The sequence below is a fragment of the Mya arenaria genome, chromosome 14 (assembly GCF_026914265.1).
Source record: "Mya arenaria isolate MELC-2E11 chromosome 14, ASM2691426v1".
Lineage (NCBI taxonomy): Eukaryota > Metazoa > Mollusca > Bivalvia > Myida > Myidae > Mya > Mya arenaria.
In genome coordinates, this window is record NC_069135.1 from 6,457,345 (window position 1) to 6,476,118 (window position 18,774).

Below are 18,774 nucleotides of genomic sequence, written 5' to 3' on the forward strand. Positions count from 1 at the left end.
CTATTGCACACCAAAATTTGTTTTTACCAAAAAAGGTTTCATAGTAAAAAAAAAACGTAATCTGAATGTTCACTCTGTCCTTAAACAAACAATAATAGATGTGATGTGTGTAAAACACGTCTGTAGATTATCTCTTCAATATTCATGGCCTTTTTCGATCTGTGATTCTATGCAATCAAATGTCTAGGAAACATCTCAGAGAAACGAAACAGTCTCATTTCCCCAAGTGGTATTTATTGAAAGGAAGCAAATATTCCACCGCGCCAAATGTCAAGGTCATTTCACCATCATAGCAATGATCAATTCTCTTTATATATTGGCTGGGGCGATGCAAAGTGAATATTGGGTTTTGTGGCTCTCTCTTCGGAGAAATGTGAGCATGGACGGTATAATTATATAACGGGAAACACTAGTTGATTGATTGAAAGCTATAAAGCCTGTATTGCGTGAAGTCGCAATTTATTTTATGTAATTATATACAAATTCATTACAAACATCAGCGAAGTAGAAACGTTATTAAAACAATATGTTGAAATCCACTATATGTTAAGCAGTGATGTTATAAGTATGATGGATTTATCAGGATTGTGTACGTAAGAGATAGCAATTCATTACAGAAATATAATAATTAGAATATGTTAATTGAATGCTGTGACAAAAGAATTGTTTACAACATAACCGGATTATTTTTTCTCAATATTTCGAAATTCACATACATGTATATATCAATCATGGTTTAAAATGTATACAAGGAAAGAGCAGAAAAAGGAGTGAAGTTTCGTGAAGTAGATAAATTGTTTAAGCACTGTATATTTAGAAGCATGGTCACGTCTAGATGTGGAATATCGTCGTCTACCATGTGAATGTGAGTCATACGATCGTAAGACATTAATGATTCATTTATACTGGACTATATAGCGTTTTCTACCTAACTCAGTATTGTATATATAGATCGACTCGGATATTTAATTAACACTTGCAGTTAGTTAATGGCTATAACGTCTTTATACTTGTTGAACACGGTATTGAATATATCATCATCTACTTGATGTACATGTATATAGTAAGATCATGTGCAATGAATGATCGTGCACTGGCATTGCTGCTATACGATACATGGGGATTCACAATTTCATAATTGTGAATTCTGAAAGGCTCATTCATATAAACACTGTCAATGCTTGTTCTTGAAATACTTTCTATCTCCTTTGTACAACTTGGTCACGATTAAGGAAATTATGTGTGAAATGTAATGAAGATGGCTTTATAATTATTGGACATAATTGTTTCTGATGCTGCATCACATGTATCGCCTCTTCTTCAATTGGGTGGTTTAATTTAGTAAGGTTTAATGTTGGCGTGTGCAACCTAGTGCTTTCAAAAGTACATACAAATTTAACAACCAAGCGTTAAATGGTATCCAGTTAATAAACAATAAGATGTAAATAGTGGGACTATCTATGTCTAGTTATATCAAATATGTGCACTGGAGGATCAAAAGTATATATTTTGCTGACTCGTTATGAAATATAGGTAAGATTTTATTTTTAAATTTGTTGACTACTGAGTCGTGAAAGTTTTGTTCTTGTTTAAATGATAACATGTTCATCAATTATTGCTTGGACCCGGATTCACGTTTTCCCAGTTATACGGCGATTACACAAAGAGGTACAACTTCTGTACATATTAAGTTTGGGTTACTGTTGATTGTGGATGTCTTCCATTGGTTTCAAACTGTTTTCAACTGTTGGTTTGCTTATAAACCACTATTCTCAATGAAGATATTGTTTTTGCCTTAATAAGAAGGAATGTGTTTTTGCACGTTACAATTGTGGTTTGTTGGGTTTTGTTGACGTATATGATTTGAGTGATGCAAACTCCAAAAAAAAAATACATCTAAGGTCTCATTTTTTTACAAATATCGGTGCACGTGATTTCGCGAAGTTCTGGTATTCCCTTTTTAATTAACTTTCAACGATCTCTCATTTCATGATTGTATGATTTGAATAATAAACGTGTTGTTACATTCTCCTTATACGAGGAATATTTTGTTGAAGATATTGTCTAGAATAATACGTTTAGCTTTCGACCAGCTTATAGGGTGTGCATGACGCCGCGTCTTGCGAAATGATGTGGTATATAAGTTAACGTCGGTCTTCATTTCCATTAATTAGCGGTTTAGAAATGCATTCAGGGATATAAAGAAATACGATTAATTAAGTATAACTTTGAAGAGAACATATGACAACACAGTGACACTGATCTGTGCTAAACATAAGGAATGTAATGCTTTCTAGCATGCGAAACTTTGTGGTCTTTTCATCCGCGTTTCAAACAATAGGCAACTAATCGGGATGAATAAGTACTTAAGTTTCTGTCATAAGGATATCGCAGGAGGTAGGTACCATCTCAGTATAATATCATGTAGAAAAAACACTTGTAACATTGAGGAAGTAATGTTTTATACGTATATATACAAAGTATATTATATCTGAATTTTTTTTTATGTTATATACATGTTCATGTATGCAAGGCGTATCCAAATAATCTATTTCAACTAAACACGATAAGGAAGAAAAAGGAAGATAAAAAGAATAACATTCAATGGATACTGTGATGTTTATTTCTCTATCGACTTCCTGAAATGAGCTCTTAAAACTTCATTCATCCGTGCTTATAACGTATTGTTTATGTCAATCATTTCAGCCTAACCTGTATGCCAGACATGTTCAAGGCCAACATCAGTCTGTGACGTTTCAAGGTCAAGACCAAGTACTAAGACCACGGGATTCTGGTCAGCCGCACGTCTTGAGGAATTTTTAGTGGTGTCACACCTATTTGGCGGGGTGGACGCCGGGTAGATGACCATCATCATTAGGAGAGACATGCCCACTAAGGTAAGAACGTACATCATGTTTGTGTTTTTTTTTATTTATAGTCTGCTTTTCATTTTAAACAAAACATCAATGTATACAAGCCATACTTATTCCGCATACAGCTAATGTATGTCTAAACCAGATCGATGTATTGTCATATTTGTAACACTGTTAACCTCATTCCGCGTGAGCTAAAGGTGTTACGTGCGGGCTAAATAAGTTACGTGTGAGCTTTATGCGTTAAATGTGAGCTATATGCGTTACGTGTCTGCTTTTTGCGTTACGTGTTAGCTATATGCGTTACGTGTGAGCTATATGCGTTACGTGTGAGCTATATGAGTAACGTGTGAGCTATATGCGTTACGTGTAACGATACAAGAAACGTGTGGCTCATAATTCCCTATTTGCCTCCCTTGAAATTGCACCAGTGAAATTATCTCCCTTTTTCCTGTTCTTTCATTGATGGTAACTATTTCGTGGGGGGGGGGGGGATTGGTTTCAAAGAAAATCTCACGCACAAAGCTCACGTGAACTATAGAGTATACACGTTACGGTGCGCCGCATAGCTCTCACGTGGGGTCTGTATGAAAAAAGCTTTCATGCTGTTACATTGTCATCATCGTCGTGGGCGATGGAATTATGCAACTTTGACCTTTTGAATAACTGAAAAGAATGACTGTTCAATATATTCATAAAAAGAGAAGTACTCATGTTATCACTGACAATACGTGACCCAAAATATATGTCGTGTTATGCCATTAAACAACTGTGAAAAAACGGCTAAGCATTGATATCCGCTTGTGGTGCACTTGTATTACCTTTGTTTAAAGAGCCCCACACTTCACATCCATACAACATAATTGGTTTAACAACTTTTTAAAAAAAGAGAGATTTATTTCTAAGTCAATTCAAGTTATACTTATTATAAGCATTTCATTCTTATCGAAATTGGCCTAACCTGTTGGTCAGTTCTTACTATACACAATTCTTCACGCAAGCAAAATCAGTAATCTTTTGATTTTTTTTTGTATCATACAGATACTTACTATAGTATTTTTCATATGATAATTAAAATGTTCAAGAATGTCACCGTTGCGCTGACCTATTTACCTTTATTAGTGATGTATCTTTCATGGTGAGGTGCAGATATAGATACGATAGGGTGTAAATGAAACTTGATAATATCCGGGGCAGCGGATAACGAATGCTTCATATGTACATGACAAAGTGCAGGAAAATATTTCAAATATCCAATGAATCTTGTTGAGAAGTTCCTTGTTTGCTTTTCATAATCAGGTTTTGTATAAAACGCCTCATTGCATAAAAAGTAATGTTTGCACTTGATTTTTATTTACATAACGTTTACGGAAAAAACTAACTATATTGATGTACTAGTATTACTTAGTAATTAATTGATTCAATTAGATACATGAAATGCAAAACTGCATACGTTGCTTTCGTCTAAATGACACTTAATTCATGTATGCAAGATTCGAGTTTAAACCCGATATCTAGTATGGTTTTTAAACACTGTCAAGGACAAGGTCAATGTAACTGACCTATTAATTCGCACATACTCTCTTGGTCGACGTAGCACGCAGTTCAAACAAGGCTTGCTTGATTTCTGTTTACTTGGTTAACTGATTATATAATTAATATTAAAAAAAAATGATTCAATATAAATTGAGAAAACAATGATCGTCCCCCCCCCCCCCCGAAAAAAACTATGTTTTGAACACTGATCTTTAGCTTCAACGCACGCAATTTTAAATGGCACAAAATGACTAGTCTTTAAACTAGGCAACCGTGTTTAGTGCCAAGTGCCTGGAAAACGATTATAAAAGTTGAGGTCAACGCAAGTGACCTTGACGTTTGAAAAGCTGTTATTTATGCCAAAAGATTGCTACGACCACCCCTTTACAACACTGTTTTGAAGTTGAAAACTGTACGTCTAGACGAGACGAAGTTAAACTGAACAAGATCGGATTGACACATTAGCGACTATGGGTGATTGATCGTACAAGGTAGTTCCCATAATTATAACATTTTAGGCTAAAACGTGGTAGCTGCATGTAGATCCACAATCTCGCAAACATAGCGGTGGCAAAGGTATAGTATTCTGGTCTTGTCAACTCAAAACAGAATCATTTGTTTGGGTTAAACCAACCTTTACCATACAAACCCTTATACCTGAGTTTTATCCGAAGCAGGTCGTAGAATTAAATTTAGATTTATTTCACGAATTAAGGCTGCATTCAGAATTAAGATTATATTCTTGATTCGATGACCTTTAACCTAAACGGCACCTCGTGGTTGCATAGCAGGTACAGATGAACACTTGACCATGGACATCTGAATGTCTTATATTGTGTGGCCCGGTCAGGTAGAATATACGATGAAGAACAAGAACTTCGCAAGAACTGTATTTTATCAGCTGTTTTTGGGTCTGTTCCTTCCAGACTGCACAACCATATGTGAACAGCCTTTATAAAAGTGCTTTTATATTTTCCTCATATAACATAAAGAAAATACTAGATCAGAAACGGATATGTTGCTGTATGCGTAATGGAATAGGTATGTGAATACAAGTATATCGCTTGGTTAATAACATAATAATGTGCTTATGTAGCAAAAAGCTTTAGTCACAAGATCACGTTGCCCATAGCCGTCATATGATTGCGTTGTGTGTTAAGATATCATCTTACTTTTTTTACAAGTAAATTGACACTCAAAAAATACAAAGTAAGTTAAAGATAGGTAGTAAAAATTGTCTAACACAAGTAGGTTAAATGCTTTAAAGGGACTCTCTCATAGATTGGCAAATGACTTCTTGCTAATTTCTAGTAATATAAGCCTACGTTACTGAAAGTTTGCATGGAGTGTCTCTACAGTACATGTTCAACTCTTGTCTTTTTAACTGCATAAGAAATGCAGTTGAGATGGGATAGAAGGCCACGCATCAATACAAAAGCGCAAAGTCGTTTGTTTATTTTAGGTCTACCCGCGCCTAATGGCTGCATTATGGCCTGACCCCTCCATGACGTGTGTTTAAATGCCATAAGTGACATGAGATAGAAGTGACAGTTATTCGCAGTCAAATTCAGACATTGGAAGACTTGAAGAAACAGAGTGAGATACAAGAAATCCGGGTGCGATACCCTAGCTCTTTGCGAAGAGGCCTCTTGGTTCTTTAACGTGCTCGGTGTAAAGCACCGATACACGGGATACAACTTTCCTGGGTTGAACCAGTACTGAGTACACCATTTTCTAAGTACTTCCCCTTAAATGCCGACCGCCTAACAAGGACGCTACCGGTAGCATATATAAACGTCGTTCGGTCAGGCGCGACCGAGTTTTGAACCGCTTAACTCCGCACCCGAAGCGAACGCTCTACCGCTGAGTCGGGGCGGTAAGGGCAAAGGTATGACCTCACGCTGAATTTAAAACGGCTTTCCCAATTAGAACTGATAAGATTTGCTGGACGACTGGTTTATTCTGCCATTATCAAAATACTGCTATGATTATGATCTGCCTGATAAAAGTTTTAGTTGAGGCTCTGAGCCTGCCTTGGAAGATAAAACATTGCAACCGAACCAAGTCCCCCCCCCCCCTGATCCATTTCGGCTCCTTCATTTTTTTCAAGGGGATTCGGGTCAAGCCATGAGCAGCCAATTACCCCCCCCCCCCCCTTCCGGTATATTCCGGCTAAAATCAACATTATTCTGAACTAAAATCGTTAAATAAATTAATTTATAAGCATGCTGTTGATTTAATGAAAACTGCATTTTAGAACTGCGAACTATTAGAGAGTCCCTTTAACCGCACGTTCAGTTATGTCGATCAATTGCAATGTTGATACGAAAAGAATGCAAATTCTAAATGACATCTTTCTAATTAGCGGTTTCTTATGGCTCACTTCTTTACATGCAATTTTGTCAGACTCGCGTGACTGTTAAATACATTTTTTTTAATTAATGAACATTGTGGGCTATTGGTTAGTTTTCGTCCTTGACTTTTAAAACCAGTTGTACACTAAACAAAGTTTAGCTAGGTGGCAATGTTTGATAGATTTTTGAAAGTCTGTAGAAACACAGTAACGGCACTCACATGTCATGTGAATTTGATGATTTGAAACTTGATATGATACATTATGGGTCAGACCTTGTGAGCCTATCAGCTTATCAGTGGGTTAGATATGTGAGAGGATATATGTATGTAGGTAGATATTTGAGATAGGTCTATGCAAATCAGGTCCGGACTCTGGTCGTGCTGTCACATGGTAGTACTGCTCGCTTGCTCCGTGTGGGGACCGGTTCACATGCGATAAACCACTTGGCTCACACTTGATAGTAGCTAGAGCTGCAAAAGCAGCCGCTTACAATTTCATTGATAATACTATTACGAGTAGTTAAAGTACTAAAACAATCAGTACGTATTTGACGTTCGTTAATTCCTTAATTGTTTGTATCAAGGGGGTTTTGAGAGAGGGGTAAGCTGGCTATTTTCTCATACTTCTTACTCGCAAAATAGACTTTCGCTGGAGGAGTTGTGATTTTTCGCGTGTGACACTAAACGGCACATACAAATGATTTACAGATTAAGTTTTCACTACTACTGTATAACATTGATCACCGAACGTATACAACACTACTGGTAGATATATCATACCGTTTATATTGACATCAGCTAAAACAAAAAGGTTTCATTTTATCAGTATGAACGTTTATTCTGTATTATACATGTAACTGATGGATAACTGCAGAGGTTTGTGTGTTATTTTTCCCCATTCCCTATTTAGAACATTATCTATGTTGTTTTCGGTTTTGCATTTTAATGGTTTATGTGTTTCAAAAGATATATATCACATGCAGAATCATTCTTTAAGCATGCATATGCTATTTATTTGGAAGAAAGCGACGGTCATTTATAGCTGTATTTCATGTCAATTTATACAACAACGAAATGCATATGCATTATTTTCATTTTGTACCGCGTTGAGCCCTTAAGCCCGTTTCAATTCTTTAAAACATATTTGAAATTGTGCAAATTATGATAATAGGCAAAAAGAGACGACTCAATAACAGTTTCACTTTTTATGCAGTTTGACAAACGATTGCATCTCATTAGCGATGTCTGTATAACGTACTGAATATGTTTACTTTTAAATGCGTTGAATCATAACATTGTATTTAGAATGAAATCAAAATGTATGCCCTTTTTTGCTATAGTAAGTTCATGGGCTTATTAGATTCATTTCGAAGGGAGTAGGCCAGGGGCCATAATTACGAACAGTCTGAAATCTGAGTTCAGACTGAAGGGGCAAAACTGCAAATCTGCTTTTCATTGTATTTTTACTTCTCCGTGAGTTTTGATGATGATATTTTCTGAATCGTATTATTATTATTCAAAACTGTACCATAAATCATAAATTAAAAAAATAATAATAGAATGGCATAAAGATGATTCTTTGTAATTGTTCGTAATCACGGCTCCTACGTATGGCTTTGTGGAACATTTATAAAAGTTAAGAGTCGGATAGTGAAGTTGTTTTTGCTATTCTTACAGGCGAAACTGTTATAAAGCACAAACTATTTGCTTTTACAGGCGGGCATCCTAATGCGGGCGGTGCGAATCCAACACAGCGAGTTTCCAGTTCAGGAGCGTATGGAGGACTTCCTGCCGCTGTGCGCGAGCCTAGAGCGCGAGCAGTACACGCTGCAGCGGCTCAACTCCGCTGGGGAAGACATGGATGCTCAACTGGAGGACCTCCGCAACAGCAGCCCCATTTCCGGTATGTGGGGCACTGAGTCGATGGATGATGAGATGTACCTAGAGTACCTGTTTTCACAAGGTCTGGCGGACTCCATTGAAAAACCAAGCAGTGTGAGCCCACTAATAGTGAACAAGAGTAGTGAAAAAGTGACCACGTTTTGTGATAGTTATTGTAACACTTTGCTGGCAGATTTCCCACGGGAAAGCCTCTCCACCGGAACAAGTAGTGACTCTGATTCTGACTATAGTGACGTATTTCCGACTGAGACTAAAGACTTTGTTGTTTTAGGAGTGGGTCTCCAAAGCTTAATGCATTCCTACGCCGCCAAAGGTCCTGCTCCTAACAACCCTAACACACAAGACCTAGCTATAGACCAATTCCCCCGTCCTCCCGCACCAAACAACGTACCACGTGCACAACTTCATCACCATAGTAACCAACAATACTCATTTACGAACGCTAACTCATTGTTAACTAATGCCTCAATTTTAAATGCTGTTAACAAAGTCAGAGCGATGAAAACTCAATCGCAACGTGCGAATCCAATTGCCACCAAGGCTGCAGCAGACGACAAAATATTCCATTGTACGTACGCCGGTTGTACGAAAGTTTACAGTAAATCCTCGCACCTAAAGGCTCATCTACGACGTCACACGGGGGAGAAGCCTTTCTCGTGCACGTGGCCTGGATGTGGATGGAGATTTTCACGCTCGGATGAACTTGCGCGCCATAAACGTTCTCATTCCGGAATAAAACCCTACCAGTGTAAAATTTGCGAAAAGAAGTTCTCAAGATCGGACCATCTTTCGAAGCATTTAAAAGTTCATCGAAAACGCAATGGCCTGTAGCGTTGTTCATATTCATATCTAAATTATTTGAAGAGGCATTCCAGATTGACTGAATTGTTGTGATAAATTTATTGAGTTCAGTTCTAACGCGTAGCGTGTGTGTATGTACGGTCTTTCAGCATTAGACTTGTAATTCAGTGCCATGAATTGATGATTTTTCATTACTGACATTAATTTATTTAAAACCTTTTTTAATATTTTACAATTGCTTCGTTAAAAGTGTGTGCAACTTTGTGTTTATGTTTTAAACTTCATAGAAAGAACTTATCCACATGTAAATTTATACGTGTTCTAACTTCTTTGTTAATGACACACATCGTACGTATTATGATAGTTAACATACATTCACGGAGCACTAATTGATGGAGCACTTATTTGAATATATGTAAATAAAGCCATGGATTAAATATCACAACAATGCCTAATTAGCATGTTGCTGTAATTGTGTGGCAATTAAAGACCCAAGACACCAGTGGTACATATTTACAACAAACCGGAAACGCGCACTTCTTGCGGGGGCCCTTAAGACCTTCTTCCGCCGCAAATTTAAGTGCAATTAAACAGTGAAAAGTCTGCTTGTTGCGACAGCTCGTCTTTTATACCAGCAAATAAAACAGTGCCGAGCAGAAAGGCGTGCGGAACGTTTACATATAATTGTGATGGTTTGTAGTCACACGTACATATCTGATATCAATTTTCTTGGATTACAGAGAGATGGTTTCCAACTTCCCTTGAACGCACATTTCCGTCTTTCATTATGATGCACTCGCAGTAAAGTTCATGAAATGTTTGAAAATTGGTTAAAATTGTTATTTTGCTGTCGAAATCTTAGAAAGTCTCCGGAACAGCATTCCCCTTTGTAGTAACGTGTGTTTCCTTTTCCTGTATCACTGTAGTGGTGTAAGATACAGATTATTACATTATCTTTGGTTTGAGAGTTTTGATTCTCCTCTCTACCACAAAAGTGTTATTTTGCGTTTTCTAAACTCTAAGCTGTAAGCGGTTAGACATCAATATAATGTATAGCTTGGTTCTGAAAATTAATAACTGTACGGTTCGTATTTCAAGACTTAACAAGATCAAAATAAAGTCAAATTGCTATAAATTACCATTTTAGTTATAGTTTTCGAATATCCGAAAAATATAAGGGGTATGCGTTTGAAGGATAAAGGTATATTTCCATACAAGTGTATATCATTGTTTGAGAAAAACTAACTGTCAAACCAAACTGACTGTTCGTGGAATGAGTTTATGTATTACGTACGTAAATTTGAAATAAAAAAAACAACATATTTTATTGTTAAATCAAAGACTGTGAATGACATTGGTACTTGAATTGGGTACACGTTTAAGAGATCATAAATTTAATAATATTTTTGTCAAACTTAACTGATTGTTCGTGGAATTAGTACTTGTATCGAGTACAGAGATTAAAACCCGGTACATCATGTACATCGAGATAATCAGAATCTGACTAATTCAAGTTGACCAGGTTTATTTTGATAAAGTTTGTGTCTGTCTGTACGCCAATATCTTCCTCGCATTTATATAGTGACTAAATTATCATTGATAGTATATCATGGACTTTGAGATGTGTAATTGCATATTCGCAAATGTTATAAATTAGATATTTTATATACCACTTCAACCTGAATGCGTTATAGTGTTAACATTGGAACAGCATCATATACTATTTCAGATGTGAAGTTGATGTACTTTAAATGGTATTCAGAAAACAAAACTTCTAGCAATACACCTACATTTATGGTTTTTTTAAAATGACATGCATGTTCTTAACAAATAAACTGACATCATTGTAATGTTTAGAGGCAACATGACCCGATATACCAACCACAAATTTATCAAAATTAAAAAGTTAGTCAAGAATTTTTCAACATTAAAGCCTCACTATTAAAAAATAAGATAAGCGAAATAATGCAAATCGGAAACAAAAAAAAAAAACCTGACTTTTGCACGTGAAAACAAAGTATTGAAGATATGCACACGACACCAAGTGGCCATTACTCTCTCTGAAAAAATATCGAGCTATCTCCCTTGGCAACTGAGAAAAAACTACTGTAAGAAAAAGATGCATTCTTAAGTTTGATGAATCTAGCTACATTTAACAAGTTTCTTGTTGAACGACTTCAGCATATTAATTGATGACAGAGCAGGATGTATTTAATACATAGTTAGATCTCAGCTTGTTGTTAAGTATACAACATAACAAAACGTGATCTTCTATCATATCTGAAGAAGACTATGTGCGTTTCCTATGGACTATATTTTTAATATGCGCAGATAATCTTAAACACATATGTTGTCAAATTATCATCTTTAATCTGCACTTAATAATTTTCGAAAGAAAATATTCCCAACTTTTACAGTGCAATGACGGTTGTGACGTATGGTTTATTAGTGTCCTAGTGTCACAGTAGATAGTATGTTTGTATGTTTGAATGAATTAATACCTAATTATGAGAAGCTAAATCCTAATTAGGAGAAACTATCTCGTTATTTTGAGATTATGAGAAATTAAATCCTATTTATATGACAATATCTCGTAATTAGGAGATATTGAGGCCTGAACCAAGTATCTCTTAATCAAGACTTTATATCTGCTTATAATGACTACTTGTTTTAAACACAATTTGACTAACCTTTCACACGTAAAACAGATAAAGGAAATCTGCCGTGTTTTCCATACACGGCATAGTTAAGAGTTTGTTTATAACACCTAAAATATATTTTACAAATCTAATATGTAAAGATTTTGATTTGATTTGATTTGATTTGACCACATACTTCACAACAATGCAATAGCATAGGTTTAAACCTGAGATTAAACAGTACTAGTAGTCAATTTGAATGTTGGATCAGTTTTAAGCAAGCATAACCGATATGTGTCCTTTCATACACGTGTTTGTTGGTGTTTTTTCTTAGATCAAAGCGAATTTTACGAAATAGTTTATCTTTCAACAGTTAACAGGGAATTTCTAAGGGAGATGTTGGCATTTTTGTAGCCAAAAGGTGAATATAAGTCACTTCTTTTCGCTATTTGATTCAATACCATTTCATATTTGAACACATATCTTAAAGAAGCAAAACGACATTGTAGATTGTGGCGTCTGAAACATTTTGGCACAAAAAGCAACATATTCATATTGTAGAAAGACAATTTCGCAAACGGAATTTCAACAAATGACAGCCTGCAGGATGGCTTCAGGTGCAACACTGATCAAAAAGTAAAATCAATAGAAACAATAGTTCAACGGTAAAAATGCATAGAACTAGAGAACATATTGGCAGAAGATTACACGATAAGTGAGTCTTTACCAAACATACGTCAACGAGTTTTTTAAAATTATTCAACGCCCACAGCCAACACCGCATTAAATATTTCGATATGACATGACGTTAATTTGCACAATATAATCAATCTTGCACCGTGAAGCATGGTTTGAAACAAGAAATAATGCATTAAGAATGATATATTGAACAGTTTAGTATGGAAGCGTTTACAGGGGGGTTGGGTGGCGGGTGTATACACTTAAGGTGAATCTGAAAAATAAAAACGAACATTTTACAAACATTGTATGAGAGAATATTGCAAAATACAATATATTTGAGCGAAAACGACATTTAAAAGCCCAAGGTCTCGCATTCCAAATGTAAACACCACATAACTTTGTTCAGCTACTTTGAATAAATGAACCATGCACATGAAGCTACCAGTATGGCAGCTTAGCAGCGTGAAGTTAGCAGCTTGATAACACGAAGCTACCTGTGTGGCAGCTTAGGAGCGTGAAGTTAGCAGCTTGATGACATGAAGCAACCAGTATGGTAGCTTAGCAGCGTGAAGTTAGCAGCTTGATAACATGAAGCTACCTTACCTGTGTGGCAGCTTAGCAGCGTGAAGTTAACAGCTTGATAAAAATGAAGCTACCAGTATGGAAGCTTAGCAGCGTGAAGTTAGCAGTTGCCTTTCTAGTCAGGTAGCTTAACACCATGAAGTTAGCAGCCTGATAACATGAAATTACCAGATTGGCAGCTAAGCATCATGAAGTTAGCAGCCTAATAATCATAATCATGAAGTTACCAGTGTGGCAGATTAGCAACGTGAAGTGAGCAGTTGTCTAACTAGTCAGGCAGCTTAGCACCATGCAATTAGCAGCCTGATAACATGAAGTTACCAGTCTGGCAGCTTAGCACCATGAAGTAAGCAGCCTGATAACATGAAGTTACCAGTATGGCAGCTTAGCACCATGAAGTAAGCAGCCAGATAACATGAAGTTACCAGTCTGGCAGCTTAGCACCATGAAGTAAGCAGCCTGATAACATGAAATTACCAGTCGGGCAGCTTTGCACCATGAAGTAAGCAGCCTGATAACATAAAATTACCAGTCTGGCAGCTTAGCACCATGAAGTAAGCAGCCTGATAACATGAAGGTACCAGTCTGGCAGCTTAGCACCATGAAGTTAGCATCCTGATAACATGAAGTTACCAGTATTGTAGCTTAACACCATGAAGTAAGCATCCTGATAACATGAAGGTACCAGTCTGGCAGCTTAGCACCATGAAGTAAGCAGCCTGATAACATGAAGCTACCAGTCAGGCAGCTTACCACCATGAAGTAAGCAGCTTAACAACTTGAAGTTAGCAGCTTCGTTGATAACATGAAGTTTCCAGTTTGACAGCTTAGCATTATAAAGTTAGCAGCTTGATAACATGAAGTTACCAATTTAATAGCTTAGCAGCGTGATTTAGCAGGTTGATAACGTTAGAAGCCCAACAGCGTAAATATAGCAGCTAAAATGCCAAAGGTAATAGTATAGGTGCCCCCATCAAATTAACTAGTGCATTATCAGACGAAACTCATGATTTAATACGACAAGTGGTTACCTGACAGTGTTAAGTGTTTATATCAGAATTATAGGATAAGAAAATCAACGTGCATGTGTACCTTACATTGAAGAAAGATTTAAAGGCATATCGGTTAATGAATGAAATAGTGTCATGACATTAAAAAACTGTAACGAGAAATATGGGCGTCTTAACCACAAAGAATTTGATCGAAATTAATGATACAATGAAATACGCAGAATTATAAAAATCTGCGCGAAAAAACATAAAAGAAGCTGCGACATTAAACGAACGCGCAAAACACGCACTTCTTGGAACACCACACACATTAAATGTGTTTATCAATGCTTGGAACTCATCAAGTTTGACTTGTCTTTGTATCAGCGAGTATTTTGAAATCATATCTTGGTTTCTGGTCCAGTTGTTTTACAAAAGTACATTCAAACGCATGATATGCATATTTATAAACAACAAACCTCAAATATGTTTTGTAGGAATTAACATACAAGCAACCAACAGCGACTTTAATCTTGACCTGAGCGACAGTATCTTAATATTATATTTGGACGCATTCTATTATAGTTTCTACAGAAGTGACGACCATGAAAATGGCCATGATATCGGTTAACATTTATACTCTAAAATCAAACATCTCGACTCACCCATTTTGTTCAACGGTCTTCGACTTCAAATGAATGAAATGTAGGTCATGGACAATTGGCAGTGTCTAATTAACATTTTGATAACATAGTAGTATATGGTAACCTGCACACTCGGTAAACGGAAATATAATAGTGCTGCAGCTTGGAAAAATGTCACATTAAAAACCAATGCATCTCCTGGTAATTTTATTGTTCCCATTTTATAAAAACAAACCCTTCCTTAAAAGCTCAAGGCCTTTGTTATGAACTTCGTCGTTATTTTATTATACACAATCTAACCTAATCGAGTCACAAATAAACAAAGATCATCCTAGATTACATGCACCGAGAGGTAACTTGGTATAGTGATATCTTGTCTGGATACATAAGTAGGCTAGTTAATTTGATATTACCACTGCCTGGTACAAGGCTAGCTCCTCCAGGTTGTTTGAATGTAATAATGTAATCAAGAGAACAAGATACATCTGCAGCAAGTTTGTCTTGTTTATGGCTAATGCAATTGTTTACCGTTAAAATGGCTTTTCCGAATTTCTTATTGTCAATATATAGAGTTTGCTTTTACGCGGTTATACGATTCGTTTTTTACCAAAGAGAGGCTCCTTATTTCATCTACAACTTAAGTAAGTATACAACTAAAACTATTCTGTATGTCAAATAATTATACAACTTAATAAGTGTGCAAGTACAATGATACCACAATGCTTTTTACAACTGAAATGAATGGTAAGCTGTATCAAGAACTGAAATGTCCAAAGCTTAAGCGGTTATGCATTTGAACTGATTCTAAATTTTGAATGGCTCTGCCCTGTTTCTAAAATGCTTTTAAAACTGCAGCTAAATCCCGTCGTTCTATAACTAAAATGCTTCTACGACTAAAATGTTCACTAAAATGAAAATGTGTTACCATTAAAATTCTTTTATGATGTCTAGAAATATTTTACAGCTAAAATAGTACAAATTAGTTGATATATGATGATATACTATAATAACGTTTATGATAAGAAGAAAAGTTGTTGTACTTTAAGATGTCCAACCTTATTTAGAAGCAAATCAAACGCCGCAAATCAACACACCGATAGAGCTGTGAGAACATTGTGGCATGTTCTGGTGAACAGTTTGACAGAAGAATGTTGAAAAACTATGAATTCAAGGAAACACTCGGTGTCACGCCAATTGATGTTTGCTTCATTTTATTAGAATATGGGGTTGATATTTACGCCGAAGTTGTCATGGTCCAAAGCCTTAAATAAGTTAGCCATGGAAGTTACCAAGACGGGTAATTTTATCCAAGGTTTTCAACGTAAATTTGGATGTCTTAACTATGGTAAAAACTTTAAAATATTTGATTCTATGGTGAAACCAGTATTGCTTCATGGATCCGAAATATAGGGTATACAATATTCTCCTGTAATAGAATGCGTTTAAAATCAATATTGTGAAAGGTTTTTAGGAGAGAATTAGTCTGTCAATACTGATGTTGCTCGTTGGGAATGTGGCCGTTCATCTCGTTTTCTAGACTATACATGCAGAGTTTTAAAGTATTTGTGTAAATTACTTATCATGCCGAATTATCGATATCCCCAAAATTGTTATTGTATGCTAAAACGGCTAGACGCTATAGGGAGGCGAACTTTGGCTCCTGAGGTTAATGAAACCTTGTTTAAATTTGGGTTTGGCTTCGTATGGGTTAGTCAGATAGTTGGCGATGTTAAGATATTCATTGAAACGTTCAAATGACTTTTATCAGATAGTTTAAAACAAGATTGGTACAGTAACATTAACGAATCTTCTAGATGCCTGCACTATAAATATTTTATCTCTACTCGATGTTGACTCCTATCTAAGTGAAATTTTTCTGTTAATACTATACGTGAAAGCAGCATGTTTTAAACTCGATTCACCGCGAGTCATCTCATACTAAATGTTTATCTTTCATCTTTTTCTAAAAACAGTAAAGTATGTTTTCAGAATCCGATGCACTAATAAGCTAGTTTTCAATTAAATATAATGTATGATTTTGATGTCTGGTAGTTGCTGATTTCAAATGCGTAAACTGAATGACTTAACCTTCATTAAACAAAATGTAATTGAAGTGTGTAGTTTTTTCTCTCTTTGTCAACTTGAATCGTATGTGAAATTACCGAGTTGATTTTTCTCAAGGCCAAAAGATCTTGTCTGTTATTTTATTGTCTGTCCAATTTTGACTTTTTTTTCTGCATTCACAGCCCTTTCAAATGATATTAAAATAATATTGGGTCACCAGGAATCAAAAAGACATAATTGTAGTCGGATACATTTACTTTGTTTTCTAAGGTAAACGTTTGAATTTGTTTTTTAAATAATGTAAAGCTCTTTATGTGATTAGGTCGGCAATATCAATATGACGATTACAACACTTAAAAACATCGACTACCAGTTTGTGTTATTGTGAATTTTCATCTGTTTAAATACTGTTTCACTGCCGAAACTATAACTTGGAAGATATTAAGTAAACATTTCTTCCTTCATTTTGTGTTTATCATCTTCCAACTAAATGAATATCACCTACATTTGATCTGGCCCTCAGCCTTGATCATGTTGCATTCATCCATTTAGCGTGTGATGTTTGTAATTTGACGACTGTTTTAATTATGTTGTATTGTATACGTAGTGAACCGCTTTTAAAAGTATCATGGTTCCATTTGCGTATGTTTATCTCGGGACAAGACTATTTTTTGAACAAACCAAAACACATTTAATAGCGTTGATATTTTATTTTTATTCCAAAGGCTTCAATGAAAACAACAAATATCTTCTGAGTGGATTTGAACAACATATTAGTCAACGCGTTTTAAATTTAACGGAAAGAAAATGTTGACATTGTTAACGTTTAGGACTTTGACTTTCGGTCCAGCCAACCCCGGATAAAGTCCCCGCTTTGCTGGTAAAATCCCCGCCAAATGCCCCCCGCACTCCAGGGACCCTATGTAAGGCCCATTCCTCGCTATAATTTGCGCAAATACAAAACCGACGCATTCACCCGGCACTGCGGGGCCACCTGGAAGGTAAAAACACGGTATACCCCCGGACCAGGGGGGGGGGGGGGCGTGGTTACAATTTAGTAGTGCATAAACAATGTGGCTGACTGCAATGACATTGCTCGATAAAGGCTCTATGACTGTGTATGTCAACGTAAATTGAATAGCGCCATTTCTGGTGATGTTGGCCGTGCTGGAAAATTCCATATTGCCCGTACGCTCGTCACGTGCAAAAACGCGCATATTGTTAGTTCTGTCATTGTATAGTTTTATCGATTGAAAATATATTTTTGAAAAAAAGAGAGAAGATTGCAATATATAAATACTCCATTTAAAGATGATTTTCAGAGAAAGGAAGTGTGTAAGATGGTCGTTTTTTCTTCTTTTTTCTTGCATACCTTTTATTTTCAATTTCTGTACATTTTGACTAAGAAAACGTGCTTTTGTACATTTCACGAAATATTGCGTGCGATGTTGTTCACTTCATGTCAAGTAGTAATTTTAGGTCAATGGTGACGTCAAATAGTCAAATCGGCGGCTCGTTTACTTACTTCCAAACATTGCATATAGGTTATATACATTCTGAAAGCTCATACCTAGTGGTAAGCTCAAGATGTTTACTGCACTTGGGAGATTAACCAGTCTTTTCCATGAAGACGGTGTATAATAACTAACACTCCACAGTATTATTTTCGGAGGTAAATCGTGTGTGCAAATGATTATATCGGAGTTCT

At 36.1% G+C, this 18,774-nt stretch overlaps 1 protein-coding gene across 6 annotated transcripts; it reads left to right on the plus strand.

The window, feature by feature from the left end:
• The first annotated feature begins 366 nt into the window (after positions 1 to 366).
• On the plus strand, positions 367 to 10,789 carry LOC128217717 (Krueppel-like factor 15). 6 transcript variants are annotated; one of them, XM_052925061.1, is made up of 3 exons: positions 367 to 589; positions 2,707 to 2,897; positions 8,481 to 10,789. In XM_052925061.1, exons 2-3 carry the CDS (start codon positions 2,862 to 2,864, stop codon positions 9,495 to 9,497), a joined length of 1,053 nt encoding a protein of 350 aa, XP_052781021.1. In that variant the 5' UTR covers positions 367 to 589; positions 2,707 to 2,861; the 3' UTR covers positions 9,498 to 10,789. The 6 variants fall into 6 exon arrangements, with proteins under 6 accessions (XP_052781021.1, XP_052781020.1, XP_052781018.1 ...); XM_052925060.1 differs by having other exon boundaries at positions 573 to 593; XM_052925058.1 differs by lacking the exon at positions 367 to 589 and adding an exon at positions 612 to 865.
• Positions 10,790 to 18,774: the final 7,985 nt, after the last annotated feature.

Bases quoted from the DNA above. Each gene is read 5' to 3' on its own strand.
- LOC128217717 (XM_052925061.1), top strand. From the start codon at position 2,862: ATGACCATCATCATTAGGAGAGACATGCCCACTAAG. The intron at 2,898-8,480 runs GTAAGAACGTAC...TTGCTTTTACAG, and splicing joins GGAGAGACATGCCCACTAAG to GCGGGCATCCTAATGCGGGC.